The 21464-nt window shown below is 43.9% G+C and overlaps 1 protein-coding gene across 1 annotated transcript in view; it reads right to left on the reverse strand.

Annotated features, from left to right (window-relative positions):
• KIAA1324L (KIAA1324-like ortholog) overlaps nucleotides 1-20135 on the reverse strand; it is a 46848-nt gene extending 26713 nt beyond the window's left edge. The window contains exons 1-4 of the mRNA XM_010084627.1: nucleotides 20018-20135; nucleotides 4953-5148; nucleotides 4173-4320; nucleotides 1300-1386 (exon numbers count right to left, since the gene is read on the reverse strand). Coding sequence (XP_010082929.1) covers nucleotides 1300-1386; nucleotides 4173-4320; nucleotides 4953-5116 — 399 coding nt within the window. The 5' untranslated portion in view covers nucleotides 5117-5148; nucleotides 20018-20135. The remainder of the gene's footprint in view (nucleotides 1-1299; nucleotides 1387-4172; nucleotides 4321-4952; nucleotides 5149-20017) is intronic.
• Nucleotides 20136-21464: the final 1329 nt, after the last annotated feature.

The following is a 21464-nucleotide window of genomic DNA, read 5'->3' on the forward strand; positions in this document are numbered from 1 at the left end:
TGCAGACAAAAGGCTCGAGGAGAGCCAGAACAGTCATCTCACCTAGCTCGCACATTCAGCCAGGCATCCCAGCAACCTTGTTAGTCAGGGGAGACACTTGCACATCCCGAACAATGAGTTCAGATGCCACCCTCTCCTGTGCAGACACTGTCTACATCTCTCAACTCACCCGAGTCGATGTCCTGACCCTTGGATCTACCTCTCAGCCCATGCCACTCACCCCTTCTCACCCAGTTCTCCTGTCTCCCAGTGCGACTCACACAGGGCTTGCACATGAGCCAACAGGCACTGCCAACCAGAGCTGCCTTGGGAATGCAGTTTCTCCTCCAGAAGGATAGGCAGACATGGAAAACAGAGAGTGGGCTGCTATTTTTCCTGTGAAGGTGGTGAGGCAGTGGCACAGGTTGCCCAGAGAAGCTGTGGATGCCCCATCCCTGGAGGTGTTCAAGGCCAGACTGGATGAGGCTTTGAGCAACCTGGGCTAGTGGGAGGTGTCCTTGCCCATGGCAGGGGGTTTGGAACTAGATGGTCTTTTAGGTCCCTTCCAACCCAAACCAGTCTATGATTCTGTGATCTATGCCAATTAAAAACCTTTTTCTTTTGGCATAATGTCACCTATGCTAGGCCTTCGCTAGTATGGCTCTGGGAATTAGGGTACAATGGTACAATGGAAACCAGGCACCAGCATGAGCTATTGAGTTGGTCTACACATGGTCTGTGCACCAACAAACTCAGCCAGCCAAGTCACAGGCCAGCCAAAGGGCTGCTGCTCCCAACATGGGCATGTTCATATCAGTGCTGCAGGAGCCACCCCAGTGCTGCCCCTTGCTTTTCAGCTGGGTCAGTCACCACGGAGCACAGGCTGGATGCAGTCCAGCTCCTCAGCACACATTTGAGAATAAAACGCCCATCCTGCCTGCTTCCACATACATGCACCGCTCCTGTCACTCTCCTGAGCAATGGGGAATGATCTCGTGCTCTCATGAGCAAACAACTGTCACAGAAGATTTCAATTACAACCATACAGAGTGACTGGCATGCGGATTTGCATAAATTTATTTAACCTCATAAAGCACTTGATTCAAAGCCCAGAGAAATCAATACAAAGTCTTGCATCTGTATCTTTTGCTTTGGGATCAGCCCCTTAGAGTTCTCGGTGGCTTTGCCCACCGTTCTTGGCAAGCTGTGCTTCTTCAGGTACATTCACAGGATCCGGCCCTTGTTTGCTCTCTGCTCAGAAGAAATCACAAACCTTCTAAAAGGAAAAAAGCTTCATTAAGGAATTTTTTGCAGACTTACAGAATGAGAGCCCCATTCCCCGTTGTCTGTTAGCTTCACCCACTTGTCTGCCGTGGACTCCATCTCTTTGCACTGGTCATTTTGAATCTGTTAATTAGAAACACGAGATCAGTGACCACACTCAGATGCAACTTTCTGTCAGCATAATGACTGCTAGCAAGGAATTATAAGACTCAGCTTTGTTCTTGTCTACATATTTAGGACAGCAGCTGACTTATTTGTGTCAAAAAAACCCCAACTTTCAAAACATTGCAGCATCTTAACAGTGCCTCCAAGGACCACCTCTGATGCAAATGGAAAAAAGAGCAGGAGGAGAAGATATCACCCTCATCCTCTTTCTATCTGGTCAGATTTAAATGTTCAGCATCTTGTCTTGGCTGCCTCCTTCTCTTGAGTCCACCAAGACCCAATTCAAAAAAAATCCATAAGCCATGGGCTTCTAAGTCAGAGGGGAGGTAGGAGTGGGCAGGCCAATGCTAGAAGACAAACTGCTTTCTCTGCAGCAAATATCTGCTGTGTTTTTGGCTCCCTGCCACCAGACCTCACTAGGGATGAGCATAATGTTATCAAGGGAGAGGCAACCTGCCATGGAGAGCCTGCCCTCGCAGAGGTGTGAGGATGATCGTCCTTCACCCACGCTCAGCCCAGCTTAGCAGCCGTTCCTTGCAGCACATGTATGGCCTGACAGCAGTCCACTTCTTTCTTCTCTTAACAGTTTTTTCTGAAGGAAAAGTATCAAGTCCCTTTGAGGTATGAGTTCAACTACTCAACTTTCATTCCACCAGGGAGAAAGGCCAGTGCAACAGTTTCAGAAAACCTGGGGTTAAGCTTCCTCCTCAAAGTTGCTCCCAATCAAGTCTGAAATAAGTCACATAACCCTACATCCCCCAAAAGCATCTGTGCACTTAACTCTCACCTAGATTAACAGCACTGAGGAAAAGAGGTGTGCAGAAGCACCTAAGTACAAGGTAGATCCCTAATTATCCTGCACAATCTGAGCTACAGCACCTTTACACCTCAGTTCCCATCTGCAAATGGAGATAAGCATATATAGTCTCTTCTTGCAAGGTGTAAAGGGCTTCTATATGTAAAAAGAGTCTGGGAAGGGCAGGCTGCAGAAGCACAGAGTATCTAACAAGAAGGATCCACGCTTACTTCCCACATTTGAGGACATCTCTTTCTTTATCCTCAGACCAACAGTGTAGCCACCTGTAGCTGGAGAGCCCAAAAACTTCATCATTTCCCAGCAACCTGCAAGCCACTGTCACTGAAATGCCACTGTCCAGAGCTAAAGTGTCATTCTTAAATAGATTTAAACACAAAGACGTGCTGGAGGAAAAAAATGGACTTTTAGAGGAGTGTTGAATATGGTTTCCCTGAAATACTGAGGCTGACTAGGAATTACTTACATGGGCATTTTTATAAAGGACTGCACCGCTCACTGCTTCTTGAACAGGCAAGGATAAATTTAAGGAGGTGAATGAGCAGGATATGGATAAAAGTAACATTGAAAAACCCATTTTCAAAGCTAATTCTCATAGAAACAAGATATTTGCTCCACTGCAGGAGCAGATCAGTCAGACAAGCAAGCAACTGGAGCTAGGATTCATCATCCTGGTACACTCATCTGAAGAAGGCAGGATAGTCTCACATTAAAGTGAAATGGCTAAATCATGTTGCCTGCATGGTCTGTTATCAAATTGCAACAGATTGCACTGATGTAGCAGCACAAGGGTGCCTCCAGCAGGTAATTTTTGTCTTCCTTCTCATCTTTACTAAGGACAAGGATACTTTGCACTTTTCTCCGAGCTTCAAGAAACATTAACCAACACCAGCTAAGGCTTTGCACTCCCGTGAGATACCATGAGCTGTGTTTTTTGGATGAAAAACAGAACTCACCAGACAGGGAGAGGGGCAGTAACAGAGGAGACTGAAAATTTCCAGTCATCTCCAGCTCTGAGATGCCCTCCCATGAGTTTTTTTCTGTCTCAAATGGCAGGTATAACATACCAAAGAAAGCAATGCAGGTGTTGGTGGAAACTTCCAAAGCATCTCAGTGACACGGAGCATCTGCACTACGCTGTGGAGCCTGGTGATGAGAACTCTATGGCTCCCTGGACCCCAACCAGCCCATCCACGTGGGCAGAGCAGGGCTGTCCTTCCCATTTGGGTCCCCGCTGATCAGATTGTTTCAGTAATTTGGGTATGACATGGTGCAAGCCCAATCAGGCTGCTCAATTTCAGAGCTAATGACCCCCAGCCCCTCCATTTCACAGTCTGGACATGTCCTCAGAGCCTCATTCCTACAGAAATTCACCTGAATTTTTACTCCTAAATCTCTTTGAAGAGCTGTTGTTTCTGGCTTTTTTTTCTTCTTTTTTTTTGGGGGAAGGATCAGCCTTTTGTCTTTGCTCCTGCTTTTCTTTTCATTTCAATTGCTATGACCCAAATTGACCTAAAACTACAGGTAAAGATTTCCACATATTAATGCCTTGGAGCACCTCAGGTTCTGGATGCCTGCCTTGGAAGAAGTTTTTTTTAAACTTCACGTCCCTTCAAAGGCATCTCAAGTCAAACACCCTGAAGCACCTACCACCAAGATTTGCCTTGGAAAATGCTGGACTAACAGGGGCAGTCACAACCTCTAATGGAAAAATCCCAGCACATGGTAGACAGGATCAGTTTAGCCTGAGTTTTGAAGCTGAAATGAATTCCAAAAAGGCAGAAAAAAATATTTTTTTTAATCTTGTTGAACAGTAATAAGTTACGGACATATGGGGAATGTAAAGGAAGGAAAAAGCTGTTTCTGATGGTCTTTATCTGGATTGAATTCTTACAATAGAAGGTTGAATTTGTCATATAAAAGGCCTTACAAAAAATTCAAAGAAGATGTTGTTGTCAATATACTGGTATTCGAAGAAGACAGAACCGGATTTCTTCAGGTGCACAGCGTAGATGAGAGAAACCGTACAGTCATCCCTGTTTGACTCTATGTAATTCCCTCGAGGCGTCCACGAAGAGCTGATGAACATAAACAAAACAAGGCCCAGCTGAGATCACAGACACTGAGGAGACTTTTCTTACGCTATTACACAAAAACATGTTACTTAATAAAGAACCCAGAATCCCACAAGAGCTAACTGCCATGAATAGCAAATTTGTAACTTTATTAGTGGATTCCCAACTACTTTTCATGTAAATATAATACTTTGCATTAAAACTGTGCATGGGAAAAGATGCAATACTAGAAATTTAGGACCCAGACTACACAGGAAATGTTTAGTATCCACAGGTTGAACACACTTTCAATTATACTCAGAAACAGCCTTCTGCAACCACCACGGGTCTCTCAATAGGCTGTAAAAGTACCTTTTAGCCACAGTTACTATGCCACGATCCTGGAGCTTTCCAGCTACAAATAAGAGCAGCTCCAGGCTGGTCTTAGACTCAGTAGCTGCTGCTGAGCCCGAGGAGACAATGACGACAGCAAAGAGATGGCTAAAAATTTCACTTCCCAGACACTGTTGTTTGCCATTACTAGGGTTGCTCACCCTCTGGAGAGCTTAGATAAATGGTTAAGCTGGCTTTGTGCTGATGAGCTGTCTCAGGTTCTCCCATGCATGCATAACTCAGATGCAAACAGAACTTCTTACTTGTTACAGCTGTCGGCTTTATTCTCAGCCGAGCCAACCGCCGTGTCCATGAAAGTCGCCACGTTGGAGAATCCTGCCGGCAGCTCATCCCACTCGTCAAACTTGATCCCACTGCCCAGTGAGTAGGTCCCCTCTGCACATTTGCTGCACACCTGGTTCTTCATCTCCAGGTACTCGCCAGAGGCACAGGAGAAAGCTGAGGAGACAATAGTTTCCAACATATGAATGGAGAAATTAATCCCAATTAATTTCCATTAATTTTTTTGCTGCTTAATTAATTAGGAGTGAACAGTCACTACAGGGAACCAAAGGGGAATGCCCCAGCCCCAGGAACACAATGGCTGAACTGCCAACACTGACTGCAAAACTGAGATGTTCACCAGTGCCTGTCTTTTCACTGACATGGCAGCCCTGAAACCAGATCTCAGATGATGGCTCCTGATTTGCAGCTTGTCTCTGTTGGCAAAAGATTTAGAAATGAAACCTCCACCCACAGACTGTGTCCAAAAGCGATTTGTGAAAATGAGGACTTGTAATACAGTTCTCCTCACCCTTGCTCACCCACCTGCTACACCTCGGACTCAAGCAAAGTCACCAGAACCTGAGACCCAGAGCGGACTCGTATCACCCACCTGTACGGTAGCTAAGGGTGCACAGCAGCACACTGATGGTAACACAACACTGCAGACCTCGTCTGAGAATTGCAGCCATAATCCAAGGGTCTCTCCACATTACTGCTCACATGGGCTTCCTACAAAGCCTTGAACATCTTGCCTGACGAACCAGGTGGTCTTGGAAAAGATCACAAGATCATTTGCCTGTGTCTTGCAAATAAGGATCTTTGACTGGGTGATGTTAGCATGCTGAGAAAATAAACACTGGTTGCCAGCCCAGCAAAGACAGTATTCAAACATATGTACTTTGGGGAAGTATAACTTAGAAGGAATGTTCACAAAGTGTTTTTTCACTGATGTCTCTAAAATTACTTACTCCAAGTGACTATATATCCCTTGTTCCAGTCTGATCACATCTCTACCTGCTAAGGGTATGTTCCCATTCCCTAATATTCCCATTATATAGAGGAAATCTGGACAGTGGCTGAAGTCCTGTATGCCCACAGAGCCCTGTGGCTGTGCCAGGAATCATAACTCCTGCCCAGACGCTCATTTCAATGGCAGAGCATCCCACTTCCCCCATGCTGCACCACATCCTCTCTGAGACCAAACATCCTGGATGGAAAACAAATGAGCGCTTTTTGCAGAACACAATATTTCCTACGCCGCTTGCAGATTTTTAAACTTAACTCTGCCAGTTTAGCCAAAGCGGGACTCTGAGCAATGCACACAACTCGCACCCCAAGAAAAGATGTGATTTTTTGCAGTTTCATGCATGCTACATTGTGCAGTGACAGATATTTCATGAACTCACTTTAAGAGACATCATAAACTCACAGTCTGAGAAACTGTAGGATGAGACCAGACTGCCAGCCAAAGTGATGAGACTGGCCCAAAACAACTGACGCCAGCTGAAGTCCCAGGATATGTGGTTTCATAGATGTGCTGATGTTCAACTAACTGCAGAAAAACTTGTTTGATTGTAAGTACTTTGATAAAGTCATGGCTGTGTAACACCAATTTCCACCTGAATCCAACTGCAGTTCAGGCTCCCACTTCTGTACCGGCTTTCACAGCATTTCTCTGCTAACTGTCCTTGATGGGCAGCACTGGAATGCAGATAAAAGGTCTGTTTTGGTGGAAAGATCTGCCAAAGGGTCATTTTTCCCTCTTGGTCATACCACAATACTCTGAATTTGAATCAGTGGACTTCAAGCTATCAAATCTGTTTTTCTAACCCCATCGCTTGCTGGTGATGGACCAAGAAGGAAAGTGGTCAGGAGCCTAGCAGGGACGAGTACTAGGGTGGGTATATGCAAGTAAATACTGCCCCAACAGATTGCTGTGAAAGACGGACAGACAGGAAAAAAATCCACCCTTGGAGGGAGCAGGTGGTTTTCTGTAGGTAGTGGCACATGATAGAGGGGTAGGGCTAATATCCCATCTGGCTACCTCTGCAACCTCAGCTTGAGCCACAGGATGTGCCTGCAGCTGGGGCCAGAAGCACAGCTTTCTTCAGAGACCCAGAGAAAAGCAGCGAGCACTTCCCTGTGTGTCTGAACTGAGACCACACATCATACAGCTCTTCAACTTAAATGCATAAAGGTGTCCTGACTCACTGCTTTAGCATCATTAATTAATCCTGCTTTATTCTTTTATTTTGAAGGGTGCAGAGAGAAGCCATCAGGAATGGAAGCAAAAAAGCGAGCTCTCCCATGACATATTCAAATCTTTTAATAGTTTCAACATTTTTAAAGAAAGTTAAATAGCAAGAAATGGAGAGCGCTGCTTAACTACACATTCCAGATTTGCAAATTTCAAATAAGGAGTAGGTAAATGTGAGAAATTCTCTGCCATAATGAAGACGCAGAAGGCAGCAGAGCCTCCTCTTCAATTACAGTAAGGTTGAGCGGAGATGATTGCTTTAACAGAACTAATATCTTTTAACTCCTTGCAGCCTGATAATTTTAGAGAAAAAAAAGGGTATAAGAGATAAGGCAGGCTGCCACGCAGGACACTGAGCCTTTTTCTTATTTAGGTGGTGAATTACCTTCTTTCCCTTTTCTAAGAATTGTATGTCAAAGGCAGGAGCATTTCCCATCAAAACACATATGTCTGCAAGCAAACTAGCTCTGAGCATGTCAGCTGCTTGCCAGGTTCAATTTGGGACCGAACGTGGCTAATGGCAACATGAACCACTTTCGACATTGGAACAGATGCATCATTTGGTCTCATTCCAGGCAGTCGGGAGCAGCTGGAGGGGGATGGAGAGGGAACACGGTGTGTGACAAGCACAGAGATGGTCTCCTCTCCTAGTGTTGCACAACTTGCTCTTCCAGCAAGGGGAGAGACCAAAAGCCAGACTAAACCCTCTGTAATCTACGCAGCATCAATTCAGGAGTCTGTCCAGCTGGAGATGGGCAGGTTGCGGCTGTGCCCAGAGGGACCCTGCAGAGCACATGTCCCCCATGATGGGCCCAGGAGGCAGGTGGGGACAGGGTGCAGACAGATGATCCATCCCAAGGCATTAGCACTTTGCCTTGCTTGTGGCTGCTCCACCTCACTAAGACATGGCTGAGCACAGATCCAGCGCCGACCAGAAACCGCTTGTCCACAGAAACAGTTGACATCGCAGCACCACTGTGTTTACAGGGGCGACAGATGCAAGATGCTGTCAATGGGAAGGACAGCACCACTGCATAGGAGGTTAAGGTGCGATGTGAAGTTTCAGGGGTCTAAATAGTACATTTTTGGGTGTGTGCTCTGATTTTTCCTCCACTAACTCCCCACCAATTTTGCTTCAGACTCCAGAGGGAAAATTAGTCTCCCTCCTTAGAGGTAGCCTCTGTGAACACCACCTGTCCCCAATCCCAGAGCCCCTTTGTTTTAAGCATTTGACACTTAATTTTCAGAAAACAAAACAAAACAAAAAAAAAAAAAAAAACAAAAAACAAAACCAAACCAACTCTGTTGAATAGTTCCTTATGTCTACCCTGTTTCAGAAAACGGAACTAAGGCACGTAGGCAACTCCGAAAATCTTTTCCAGAATCAATGCTATTGATCTTGTTTGGACATCACCGTTCCCCCTTCCCCTCCAAATGCAAACCTTCCTATTACACTTTTCAAATATCAGTTTGGGGGCTACACACAAACTTACAGATTTGCAACTGTAGCTTTCTCAAAATAAATACAGAAGGAAAAAAAAATGTTGTGGTTTGTACACGCAACCAGTCTTGGTCACAAAAGATGCTGTAAAGTGCCGTTAGACAATGCCACAGGCAGCCACACACATTCACACATGGATGCAATAAAGCTGACGCTGGATTCACTTCATAAGAAATTAACAAGAGCTATAGTACTAATACCCACTGAAACCATTGTGTAAGTCTTGTCAAACAGAACTAATTTCATTCTTTAAAAGGATTACAAGTCACTTGATAAAGGTGACTGAGTGGATGTAATAGACTTAGGGTTTCTAATACAGTTAACTTAGTTTTGCATGTCATCCTGATGAAGAAGGCAGTACCACACAATACCAGTAAGGCACATCTTAAATGGATTAAGAACTTCCCAAGTAACAGATCTCAGAGAGGGCTGTCGGTGGGAAACCTTCACTGAGCATGGAGCAATGGGGCAGTTCTGCCTGCGCTGGGGCTCAGTCTGATGGCTCTCCACATTTTTATCAATGATCTGCACGGAAATAGAAAAGGAACGGTACTAAAATCAATGGGTGAGAGGTGAAGTCAGTGCGTTTTGACAGAGTCAAAGGTAAAGACAAGCTGCTTAAGGCAGGGAGTGCCAGCCCTGCCAGCAGAAGTCTGAAACGTATCCTGGAGAGCAGAAAGCCTGAGGGTTGGAGTGGACCCACCATTCGTCAAGAGCTTCCACTGTCAAGACGTGCAAAAAGGCACTAGGGAGATCTGTGGGGATATTTACAGGTGGAGACAGAGATGTGCAGGATGAAACGTGTGTACTACAGCTAAGAACATTCTGATACTGAATACGGTTGTGATTCAGCATTTTTAACTGGTCAATGCAAAACAAAAGGACTTTAAATGCTTTTAAAATTAGAGGTAACGTCTTGCAGTGAGAGATCTGAAGGGCTTAGTCTATTTAGCTTATCAAAAGAAGATTGAGAGTCAACTTGATTAATATATAGGCATCTCCAAGGGCAAAAAACACAGGATCCCACTGGACTCTTCAATTAAGCAGACAACTTCATAAGAACTAACTTCTGGAAGCTGAACCCTGACAAATTCAGATTTGAAATAGCATACACATTTTTAATAGGAAGAATGACTGCTGGAACAATCTGTCATGGCATGTGATAGACCCTTTGTCTCTCAACCGCTTCGTACCATAACTGGACACCATATGGAAGAAAAGCTCATGCCAAATACAAATTATCAGCATCAGCCTAAGTGGATGCATTTTAATGGCCTGTGAGGTCAAACTAGTGAATCTAATTAATCTCCCTCCTCTTAAACTCTGTGAGTCAAGAGTGATGGTCTCTCACCTCCCTCCTGGCACACCGGATATGGGGCACTCTGAAGCAGGAGCCCTTCCCACTGTGTCACTACTTCCAATGAGTGCTCGCAAGAGATTATTTTCCAGATCTGATAGCACTTTACAGTCACTTTGCAGACATGGAAACAGCTCCCCAGAGGGCAAAACAGACCATAAACAAGTTTGCCTCATTTGACATTTGACTGCAAGGCTCCAGGGTCACGTTCTGCCTTTTAGTGCAGCTGTGGCTCTCCTGGTGTCTTTAATGGACTAGGATCAATGTTAGTTGGCACATTTCTCTTCTAGCAACTGACCCTAACAATCTCACGTTGCTTAACTTCCCAATGCTGGAGGTCAGGACAGGCTTATCATGAACACAGCTGGACTAACAGAGCAAATTCACACATGCATGTGACCACTAAGCTTCCTTTGAGGTCTGAAACCTTCCTCTGGAGTGTTTTCTCAAGGCGAATATCTCGCAGACATTGCCATGCCGTGAGAGGGATCAGAATATTTGTGATTTCACCAGAAGATTAATCAAAGCTGCCTCAATGCCCTGCATCCTCCAACACCAAACCTATAACATATTCAATTGCTTTCCTCCTTTATGCAGATCTGGCCACTCAGTCTTACACTTTCCCTTGGCTAGCTTCCCATCCCACACCAATTGGACCCACTGTCTCTACTTCTACCACTCTTCTCAGCAGACATTTTTCTCCAGACATTTCTTACTTATTACTGCTAACGTTATTTCAACTCTTCTGTTTATTCTGTTGCCACTGAGCATGTGCATGTTCATGTGTAAAGTCCTGCATCCCTCTTGCTCTCAATAGAAAGGAAATATGAGGTTGGCAGCATCAAACAGTTGTCCCTCAGAACAGCTTCTGGATTCAGCAGACACATGCCAAAACCTGGGGGGCAAGATGTGGCCGAGGACAAGTACATGGAGGCAGGCATCTGTTCAGCGATACCCAAGGACATTGGGGTCCACACAACATGGAACCCAGGACCAACCAAAATATGGGATGAGGAGAAAAAAAGAAAGCCAAAGGATAAGAGGAAATCATTGCTTCATTATTAATGTTTCCTATAATCTCAGCCAGCTTCAGAATGTCTTCTGTGAATAATTTATACGAGGCTTCTCCCATAGACTGTGAATAATTGATGTTCATTTTCTTCAGTCATTATATCCCAACGTGTTACCAGGAACCAGACTGAATCTTAATTTAAGAAAAGAAGTCTGTCAAGGCTGTTTAGGCTTGAAATGTGATCACACTCAAAGCTGATGTAACTTGGGGAAGAGCACCTTTTGTGGAAGAGTCCCGTCCTTTTTTTAAGAGTAAATAATTTTTCTTTTTATCCAAGAAATTACAAAATAAAGCAATGCTTTTTCCAGCTCACCTCTTTGACAGGAACAGTACCATTTTCCCCAGCTGGCCTGGCACATAGGACAGTTTTATTATGACTTTTATTTCATCATTTGGACATTGAAAGATGTGGTTTTGCAATGGGAATACTCAATAAATTCATGAAAAAGCAGTGTAGAGTGGAGGAAGGCAGTCATCAGCAAGAGGTTAGTAAGCACATTTGCTGCCAGGGTTACAACAACCATCCTGGTGGCTCAGCATGGAGATGGCAGGAAACATACCTCAAGGTGAGTGAGTAGCTCTCCAGGCCCCACCGACTCCATCAGGTTTATTTTGATTGCTCACCAACCAACATGGTTGGTGCAAATGGCTTCTAGTGCCATTTGAAATGTCCTCTGCACACACACACACAAAGTGCTTGCCTCTCATCCCTCCACCAAACCATAGCAAACCTCAAGGTCTTGCCAGCTGCTTTCCTCTTGAAAGAGAAATCAGTGACTCAGAAGAAGCTGTTTAACTTATTTAATTACATCATGTACACAAATAGGGTGAAGAAATCATCAACAGACACTAAGGTCAACCTTTCTGTTGGAAGTCTCAATACATATATCAACATGCAGTACCCAGTAACTCTTCTCCAGGAATTAAACTCAGTGGATTCAGGGAAAACTATGCTGCTTTTTTAACTATTTACCCAAAATAGTCTGTGCTTCAAAAACCCAACAATGTGGGTTTTTTTCTGCAAAGACACTTTATTGCTCATGCACGGAGGAACAAATCTGGAAAAACTACTTGTAAAACTGGGGTTTCTCGCAGGGTAACAATATGCATTAGGAAAACATCCAGATGGAAAAGCCCTGGCAAAATGTAGACTCAAGCCTCTGTCTAGGTGAGAAAACTAATGCCATCAATAGGATTCACCTACATGACTTGAGTTAGGAACACGCATTAGCAGGGATGCTCTAAGCGGAACAGGAATAAACATCTGTTTGAGTGCTTTGCTAAATCACAGCCTTTTAGTAGCAGCTCTCCCACTGTGCCATGCACACCACTGCTGGCTTAAACATCTTTGCTACGTGACAGCCTTGCATTAATTCCTCAGCGTCACAGTGTTCCTCAGAGCAGCCTCTGCTGCAGTGTGCTGGTTCCCTTCCCAGTGTGCCCTAGTGGGAAAGACTTTCCTTTTCCTTTCTGAAAAGACATAAAAACTTTTCTAGAGATACAAGAGACAGAGGTAAAATCGAGTTGCCCGGTCCTGCAGGCCATACATACAAAAGTGTCCCTATAAAGATCATGACTTTGAAATCTGCTTCTTGCATATCTTACTGTTCATGTCAGAGGTGGCTCCAGCGACAGAGTTTTATTATATTTTACTCTGTCAGACATGCTTATTTGCTAGGTAATACATGACAGGCCAAGGGACAAATTTATAGCATATCAAGAAATTCTCAGATTCCCTGGATTTCATGCCTACTAAGAATCCACTTTTTTGATACTTAGGTTTGAGAGAGCAACCTTCCATATGTGACTCTGACACGTTGACAGCAGCTTCATGGGAGCCATACAACTGTTCAAAAGAGAGGGGAGAAGGGAAGGTGCTAATTAAAATGAGGGAGGAGATCAGCATATACCATTCAAGTGAGCAATCTCAAGGATGGAGGAATGAAAGGGAGATCTTCTGAATGCATTTTTTGAACATTGTCTCAAAATAGTACTTTCCTACAGCTCAGGATACCCAACAGCATCTGTCACCTTATGTAAGTATATCTATGTGCATATGTCAGATCTAACTGACATGGTTAAACACCAGCAGCCATTAACAGCTTGACCTCCTTGTTTTTTCCAAGATGAATATCTAAAGAAGCAATGTCTGAATGACATAGAAAATGCAAAAAATATTAGTACATCAAGGCTGATGAAGCCAAGATCCAGCGCTTTCATGCCATGAGAAAAAAATGAGAATGGATACATGCCTAGTCCTCAGAGCTATGCTGATGCCACTGTATTTCCTCTCTTCAGGTAAAACAAAGAAATCCCAGTCATTTCAAAGCCCATTAATGAGACCAGAAAATAATCCTCAGAGAACGTCAAATAAAAAAAGGAACATAACCTCTCTGATGATTTGTTAGGATTCACATGTTTGCTTCAAGAGGCCGTAACTCTGGACTTATTTAAGCCCTACGAAAAGTAGTTCTTACATGTTTTCATACATGAAGACAATGACACTGTGGTGATAATTTTTTTTATTACATAACAAACTATTTTGAGATAACATACATAAATATGACTGTGTAGTAACTAGCATCATTCTCATGGGAGTATCTGTATGTGCATTCACATCCACATGTGCAATAATGTAAAGATTAAAGAAACTACCTAATTTTATCATTGCTATTTTCAAGTCTTCACAAGCTAAATTTCCAAATTCTAAGTAAAACTCCAGAAGAATCAATTCTTTAGCACAAAGACTACACAGAATTTGCCTAAATACAGATCCAGTTGACAATGAACAGACGTAAACTTGATGTCAGAAGGCTGTAACACAAGCACACAGGTTCTGCCAGACGTATAACACTCATTTGATATTACCAATCTATGTAGATATGTGTGTGCATACACCATATGTTATAAAATTTGCAGATGCCCACTGACTTTAAGGGAGTTAGGCTCCACTTCGTTCCTGCTTGGGATAGTCAATCTTACCGAGAGAACATCAAACTCAAAACCTTCTACTTAAGTTATTTTGTTGTGAAAGCAGAATGTTAAAACTCCCACAGATCACTTAAATTGCCTTAAAGTGTTATAAAACCTACAAGCCTTAAAGAGGGTATTTGCCCTAATTGTGTCTAAAGTGCACTGCAATTAGCAGGAAGATCCCTATCTCCTCCTGTGATATCCTAGATGACACAAGTTAGAATAAACTCAACAAACACAGCTCAGTAGCAATAAATCAGGACAAATTTTGCTCTCAGGCCCCAGTAAAGTCCATTGTAATCAAGGGCAGTCTATTTTCTGAAGTCAGTGGAGCTTTTCACATGCTTACCATTTGGCACACGCTCACAGGCCTCGCCTCAAAACTGAAGCATATTTCTGATTTCAAAGAAGTTGCTCCCGCCTTAGTGGCACCACGTGAAGGTGGAGTTTGCTAAGCAGAGTCATTAATAACTCCCCAGCACCATACTTGGTCAAGTTCTTCCACGTTATCAATATTTTTGTGTCTTCTTTCTTAAGAAATCTTGTTGATTATAATAACTGCCATTTGGATGCTGACTATAACAATGACCCTACCAGCACTTTTTCTCCTTGAACACGGCAAAGCAACTGATTTTGAAATTGGTCTATTCTTCTCACTATAGTTTCTTCCTTATGCATGTAGCAGTACTAAAATTCACAGATATTTATGAGATAAGGTGCAATCTATTCTTGTTTAGGATGGCAAAAAATAACTCATATTCTGTGGAATAAGAGAGTCAATATTAAAAAAAAAATTTGAGGTCAAAATGTGAACCCTTTAAGCCCTTTCTGAACACAAACTCTGCTGAGAGGAGCATACCAGTGCACCTGGGCACAGCAAGGGCACACTGAGCCAGACATTTGGGTTATACTTGAGTGAAAGGAGATGAAGAAGAGAGGAAGGACAGGAGACACGGAAGGAAGGAAGGAAAGCTCCAAATTCAGACTTTTAATTTGAGTGTAAAACAGGCAGCATATGGTCAGGCTGGCAGAAAAGCCTGACTGCGCCCACCGAAACAGACTGCAGCATAGTGTCAGCACGAGCACGATGCCAAGTCCTGCTCCCACTGCCAGGCCCCAAAAAGTCCCTGTTAGCCACTGCATACAGCCCCTGCACCAAAGCACAGGGTTTTCAGAGATACCAGCCGTAAGGGGGTGCAGGCAAGGGCTTAGCCCCAAAAGCAACCTGCTCTGGTTCCCTGCCATAAATACTTTCCTATTGAAAAGCCAAGCAACTGCCCTGATGGCAGTGATCCTTACCAGCTAATATCAGAGTGAGACCTGTGGTAATTAAAAATTAATGAAACCAAATTAGTTAAGCACATTCCTGACTCTCAAGAAGTAATGGAGTGAGTCAGAGGTCTGGATTTCGCTGAGGGAGGTTCTCTGTCCACCACCCCCCCAGTGCAATGCTCCTTGCTGCCATGTATGTACCCCACTTCCCAAATGGTACCAGGAAGATGCCTGGAGAGGACATCTTAAATGGGAAGAAGAGGAGAGCCACATAGAGTAGCTTCAGGTGGAATAAATATTGTCTTTTTGCTAGCTGAGATCTTTGCTGCACTTTTAATGCATCTCTTTGCAGGATCCCTTGCAACCGTGATGTGGCACATCGAAAATATGACTCATCTCTGAACAACACAAGCCTGAGAGAGGAGGCCGAGCAGTCTGGCATGGCTGTGCCATGGCCCGTTTGGAGGCAGCCCTGCCCCACAGGGCAAGCATTGAGGTACCACACCATACTAAATGTCAAAACGCAGGGTGACACCCTGATGTGGGGTCTGAAAGTGGCAATGGCTACAGCTCCACAGGGCAAACCGACCAGAAAAAAAAGAGGGGAGTGAAATACAGGAAGGGACACGTTGTCCCAGTGCATTGCAAGTGACCTACTGTGCCACAGAGCTGCTCCTGCACCTTCCCTCTTGTATCCAGGGTCACTGCACAGCGGGACCTCCTACAGCATCAGAAACATCTGTCATTAGAGGTTCCTTCGTTCTTCCCACCTCCCACCTGCATGGGAGAGATCTGGAGGGGAGGGTAGCAGGAGGGTGAAGGCGGGTCATCACACTGCTCTGCACTCACGGCAAGATAAAGGCAAAAATCCCTTCTTCTAAAAAACAGGTCATAAAGCAGTCAAAATATGACAGTCCTTCCTACTCTGAGCCCCATGACTCTTTCTCAGAGGACCCTGTCTTCTCTGCAGGTAAACTTTGCTGATTAAGTTTTTGAAGATGCAAAAAAAAAAAAAAAAGGCTGAGTCCCGACACATTTTGTAAACTACAGCCATTCCGGGAACGCTGGCAGTTCCTCTCAGTGGGTCACAGTCAGCTGTGCTTTGCAGGTCGGCGTGCATTTCAAAATGCAGCAGAGCGCAGAGATACCCAACCTAATTTTAAATGGGTTCATTCAAATGAAAAGCTGTAAAACACGATATCCTGAAAATGAGCACATCTTGAGACACCAACTGAGCTCTGGTGCTACAGCTAGATTGCTCCAGATATGTGAAGTACCTGAGCTAATACATTTTTAGCAATCTCAAGAGTCTTTCCACTTCACTGGAGACCACAGGCTAGACGTACTTACAGAGGTGATTGGAGACATTTAACATATTGTTATACCATCTTTCAACTTCCTAGTTCAGGCACAATTTACAGAGAATGACTGCTGAGCATTTGGAAGCAGAAGAGGTTGGTGAAGTATTCCTAGGATCCAAAATTAATGACAGCCTGCAAGTCACTTCTATTTTCAGGGAGCAGTAAAGATCAATAGCAGATACTCTCAAGCAGCAGGCATTTCTGAACAGATGAAAACAACTGCAAACAGTATATCGTGAAGGTAGCAGCGGTGGCAGATACGCTCCAAAAAAACCTCACTTCCTCACCCAGATTCCTCCATATCCATTGTGTTGCAACTGCCACCAAGGACCACTGAGGGTTCTGACAACCTCAAGGAGACAAAAAAAGCCCTTAGACCTCATGCTGTTATACAACTGCAACCCTGTTTTAAAAGCAGAAACATAGCTGGCTTAGCTGTATCTCCAGACTAGTAGACACCAACCAAAACTTCTGAAGATAACAGATCTCCAAAGCAGGAAGTCATCCTACGTGGGGCAATTGTACTGCCGTCCCCAGTTCTCCAGGCTGAAGGACTGAAATAGATACCTAAGGGTGTCTAAGACTCCACCAAATGTCAAGATGAGCCACCAGTGTCAGTATGCTCTGGCACAGGGTAGGATTTATAAGATGTAGGAGACTCTGAATAAATTTGTAGAATGTCCAGAAAGAACATCTCAAAGGATACGGCATAGTTATGGTATTTCTTCATAGGCCTCAGGATAAAATAACAGTAAACCTATGAGAAAAGGAAGGCATCTCAAGGAGCCATTAATTACTTGGCGAGATATGTATGCAACCCTTGGCCAAGCCTGTATCACAAATCTCACTCCGTACACGATCCACTGAGAACATGAGTTGTAGCAGCCCCAAATACAGAACCTTCCGTTTTCCTCAGGCTACAGAAATTTGTGTTTTTAGTATAAAACAGCCTTGGTCCAGCTGCTGTGCTGTCAGATGAGACAGAAGCCACCAGCTCAGAGAATATGACGTCAGTGAGGAGGTGTCTACCTGTCAGCATTTGCAATACACCTCATCATCAACAACAGACCCCCATGTGCAAACTCTAAAGAGATGGAGGGCACATAATTTTCAAAAGCTGCCTCTCCCAATATATCCCACCCAATTGAAGAAGGGACTGTCAGCCAAACTCTGCTCTGGTTCAAATATTTTGCAGGTTCAAATATTTTTGCACCACGTTATCCGAGCCAAACGGGAGCGGTGTTTCCTACACATTCCACAGCGATTGACTGCTGTTGACAGATTAATGTTCTCAGCCTGAAGACTGGTTGTTCTTAAAGCAAAAGGTGAAAGAGTAAGAGATCAGAAACCTAAAATTACTTTTGCCATCAGAATATAGCCAGATGTCTCCTGAAGCCAGAGAATCTACTACAGACACACAAAAAAAGACAGAAATACATTAACACCACAGCACTCCCAAGAGCCCAGAGAGATGACATCCAAAGGGTTCAGTAAAAATGTCAAATATCCAACTGCTTCTCAAACCAGCTGAATTGCCACGGGGCTTAACAGCAACACTACAAGGAGGAGAGGCATCTACTGAGATGAATTTTCCAGTGTATTTAACAGGATCCTGTACTTTGGTGTATAATATCACAGTCAATCTACTGGGCAAAGTTTCTCCCTTGCAGCAGAGGGCCAGATATGGAGAAGCCAAAGATTTGTCTACTGTTATAAAACAGTTGAATTTTTATTGGAACTGATTTAAGACCAGACAGACAAATAAACAAGAGGAGATGAAGAGGGAAGAGTACCATTTGTCAGAATCTGTAGCAGAAAAGTCAACGACAGTGTAATGTTGCTGGACCTTTAATCCATTTATCACAAGATTTAAGAAGAAATAGTGTATATCAGGAAAAAAAATGGGTTATACCTGTGTACTCCAGAGTACACTGAAAGTGGTTGTGCAGCAGAAGGGATAACGCTATCTGCTCCTTTGTAGTGCAGACAGCAAAAAGTAACAGGCTTGAAGTATAACAAGGGAGACCCAACAGCAGAGAAAGCTGTCACAGGAGGGAAGATGAAAAGAATAAAATAGATGGGCAAATATCTGGAGAGCTTGTGGGCTCTTCATCACCCGAGGTCCCTGGAAACAGTCCAGCCAAACATCAGCCATGAATTACAAAGTCATTGCTACTATAGCTATTTGGGCTGGGGGATGAATTGTGGGATCACCTGAGGTGTTTCCCAGCTCTCTATTTCTGTAATTGAAAAACACATTCTAAGGATATACCAAGGCTCTACTTTTAAAACCTAGGAAACGAAACCCAAATACCAGGAATGACACAGGATGCTTCTCCAATGATGCCTGCAAGCAGTCAGAAATATTCCGGAGGTCAACAGTGCTACAGAAAACACTTATGTGCCTCACACTGGAACATACGCCACAAAGAAATGACCAGTAAACCTTTACAGGAGGAGAGTCAGAAGTGAGTAAGTATCACCTCTCATACAGTAAAACTGAAAGGATGTTGCCATTGTTCATCCTGTTTGTCACATCAATCATTTATACTGCCTGGTACAAATTACTGAGAAAGTAAAGCGTGGCTAGGATTGATTGTGAAGAGAATTGCTAGAGCAGGGAACTGTGATGGGAAAGAGCCTTCAGCCTGGGAAGCTACAAAACAGTGAGGGAACAGTTCAAATGTGTTTGCAGAGTGGCAGTTTGCTTATGTCCCCAAAATACAGGACCAAGTGATATCGGAACACACCAAGACGTCAAAAATAAATACATAAATAAATAAAATGCAAAAACTTCATAATGAAAATAAGGCAAATAAGACATTTACCATTATTAATGCATTCAGTTTACTAATTAGCTAAATAATGCAGGTAACGAGAATGTGGACCCTATGCAAATATAATTTGGCCACTCCTGGTCACCATTTTGGCCAATACAGCTACAAATGAACTGGAGAGCTGCAGAACTTAAAGAGTATGGCAGCTCAAGACAAGCAACCACATCTCTTCAAGGGGTGTTGTAATAGGGGGGCCTTGTCTGTGAATTAGCATCCGAGGGTACCTGTAGCAGATATTGTGCTATACAACTATGCTGCAAAGACAACTCCTGCTCCACAACTCCAAGAGACAAGAAGGATTGGAGGGGAAGGACTAACTCAGGGACGTTCAGGACATCAGTGACAGAAGCCACACAAGGGTAAATAGCATAAACAACTAGTAACGGTTTGTAAAATGAAAAGTGCCAACATACTGCATTCCTTCCCTTTCACCGGGTCAGGTAGTCCAGAGCACTCCACCGATGGATTCGGGACAGCCACCCTCCATCTGGAGCCACTGCTGTCGCACTCTGTGTACTCGAAGTGGTAATCTGTCTGCAAGCAATTACAAAGAGTTTCAGTTTCATTGTAACATTTGCATATTAAGCTCATTAATCAACACTGGGATTAGCAAACTCAGTTATAATTAAAGCAGAAAGGAAGTAGCTGGCGTGGAACATACTGTGCAGCACTGCCACGGCTTTGATGATCACTGTGTATCATCACAGGGCAAGCACAAAGCACATCGGATGCTGTGCAGCCCAAATGCTAAGGCAGAAGGTGGGATTTGCAAAAGCACTAGAGAGACAGGACACAGATTCCACCAGAATTTCTTTCCCAGTCTCTTAGGGCAGGATTGATCCCAAACTTCTGGTCATCATGGTATCTGATCTACAGCAGCCAACGAGGCTTCCTCTTTGGTTAAAGGAGCAAGCCATGCCCAGAGCACAAGTCAACCCATGTTAGGTTGGATGTCTAAGATGGAAGAGGTGAATCGCCTTCTGCAAGTGCCTTTCCCTCTTCATCAATCTCAGAGGAAGCCCAGACAAATTAGGTGAGATAAACCCAGTATTGGGATACCTCTAAAAATGCCATCCAGGGTCATCTCTGAAGGGTACCCCAAGGCAGAATTATGGTGTGAGGGGAGATCATCCCCATGGCCTCTGTGACTGAGATAAGCCCTGAGCAGTGTAAGCGAAAAACTGTAAGAAACTTCCTAGCATTATTTAGTAAAGAATATTAGCTATTTAGCTTATTAATAATATTAATTCAGATCCCACATACGATCTAAACTTACATCTAGTTTCATTTTTAAGTTCGTCTTTGGAGATTTGTTTCCAAACTCATAGTCCAGAATTTTACTATTAAAATAAACCTCAGCAACACCTCACTCTTGCACCATTTTGGTACCAAGAGAGAGTTTGTGTGAAGCTGGCGGAATTAGTACATACCTTCTCCAGAGGGAACAGCCCCATTTAAAATGACACATACTGGCAAGCTTCATGAGATGTCTCCTCATGGGCAAGGCCACCTCCAGCTCCCTTTGCAGTCAACAGAGGGAAAATGGTGGCAACATGCCTATTTTAGATACCTGCTGCAAGGGGGACGTCCTAGAAATGCCTCTTCCTCTCCACTGACTACAGAGGGAGACCAGACACTTTGTTTGCATGGAGACTTGTCCATTTCCTCAGAGGATCCCCACTACCAACACTGCACGTTCCTGCATGGCCCATAAAAATAATGCACAAAATCATGGGATTGAGAAAAATGGGATCAGAGCTTCAGCCCCAGGCTCAAGGTTTACAAAGCTTTAGGGTAGACTGGTGTGGTGGATCCATCAAATTTGGTTGGTTCCTTTCAATTTAGCTGGCTTCTCCTGGC

The sequence above is a fragment of the Pterocles gutturalis genome, unplaced genomic scaffold (genome assembly GCF_000699245.1).
Source record: "Pterocles gutturalis isolate BGI_N339 unplaced genomic scaffold, ASM69924v1 scaffold3720, whole genome shotgun sequence".
Classification (NCBI taxonomy): Eukaryota; Metazoa; Chordata; class Aves; order Pterocliformes; family Pteroclidae; genus Pterocles; species Pterocles gutturalis.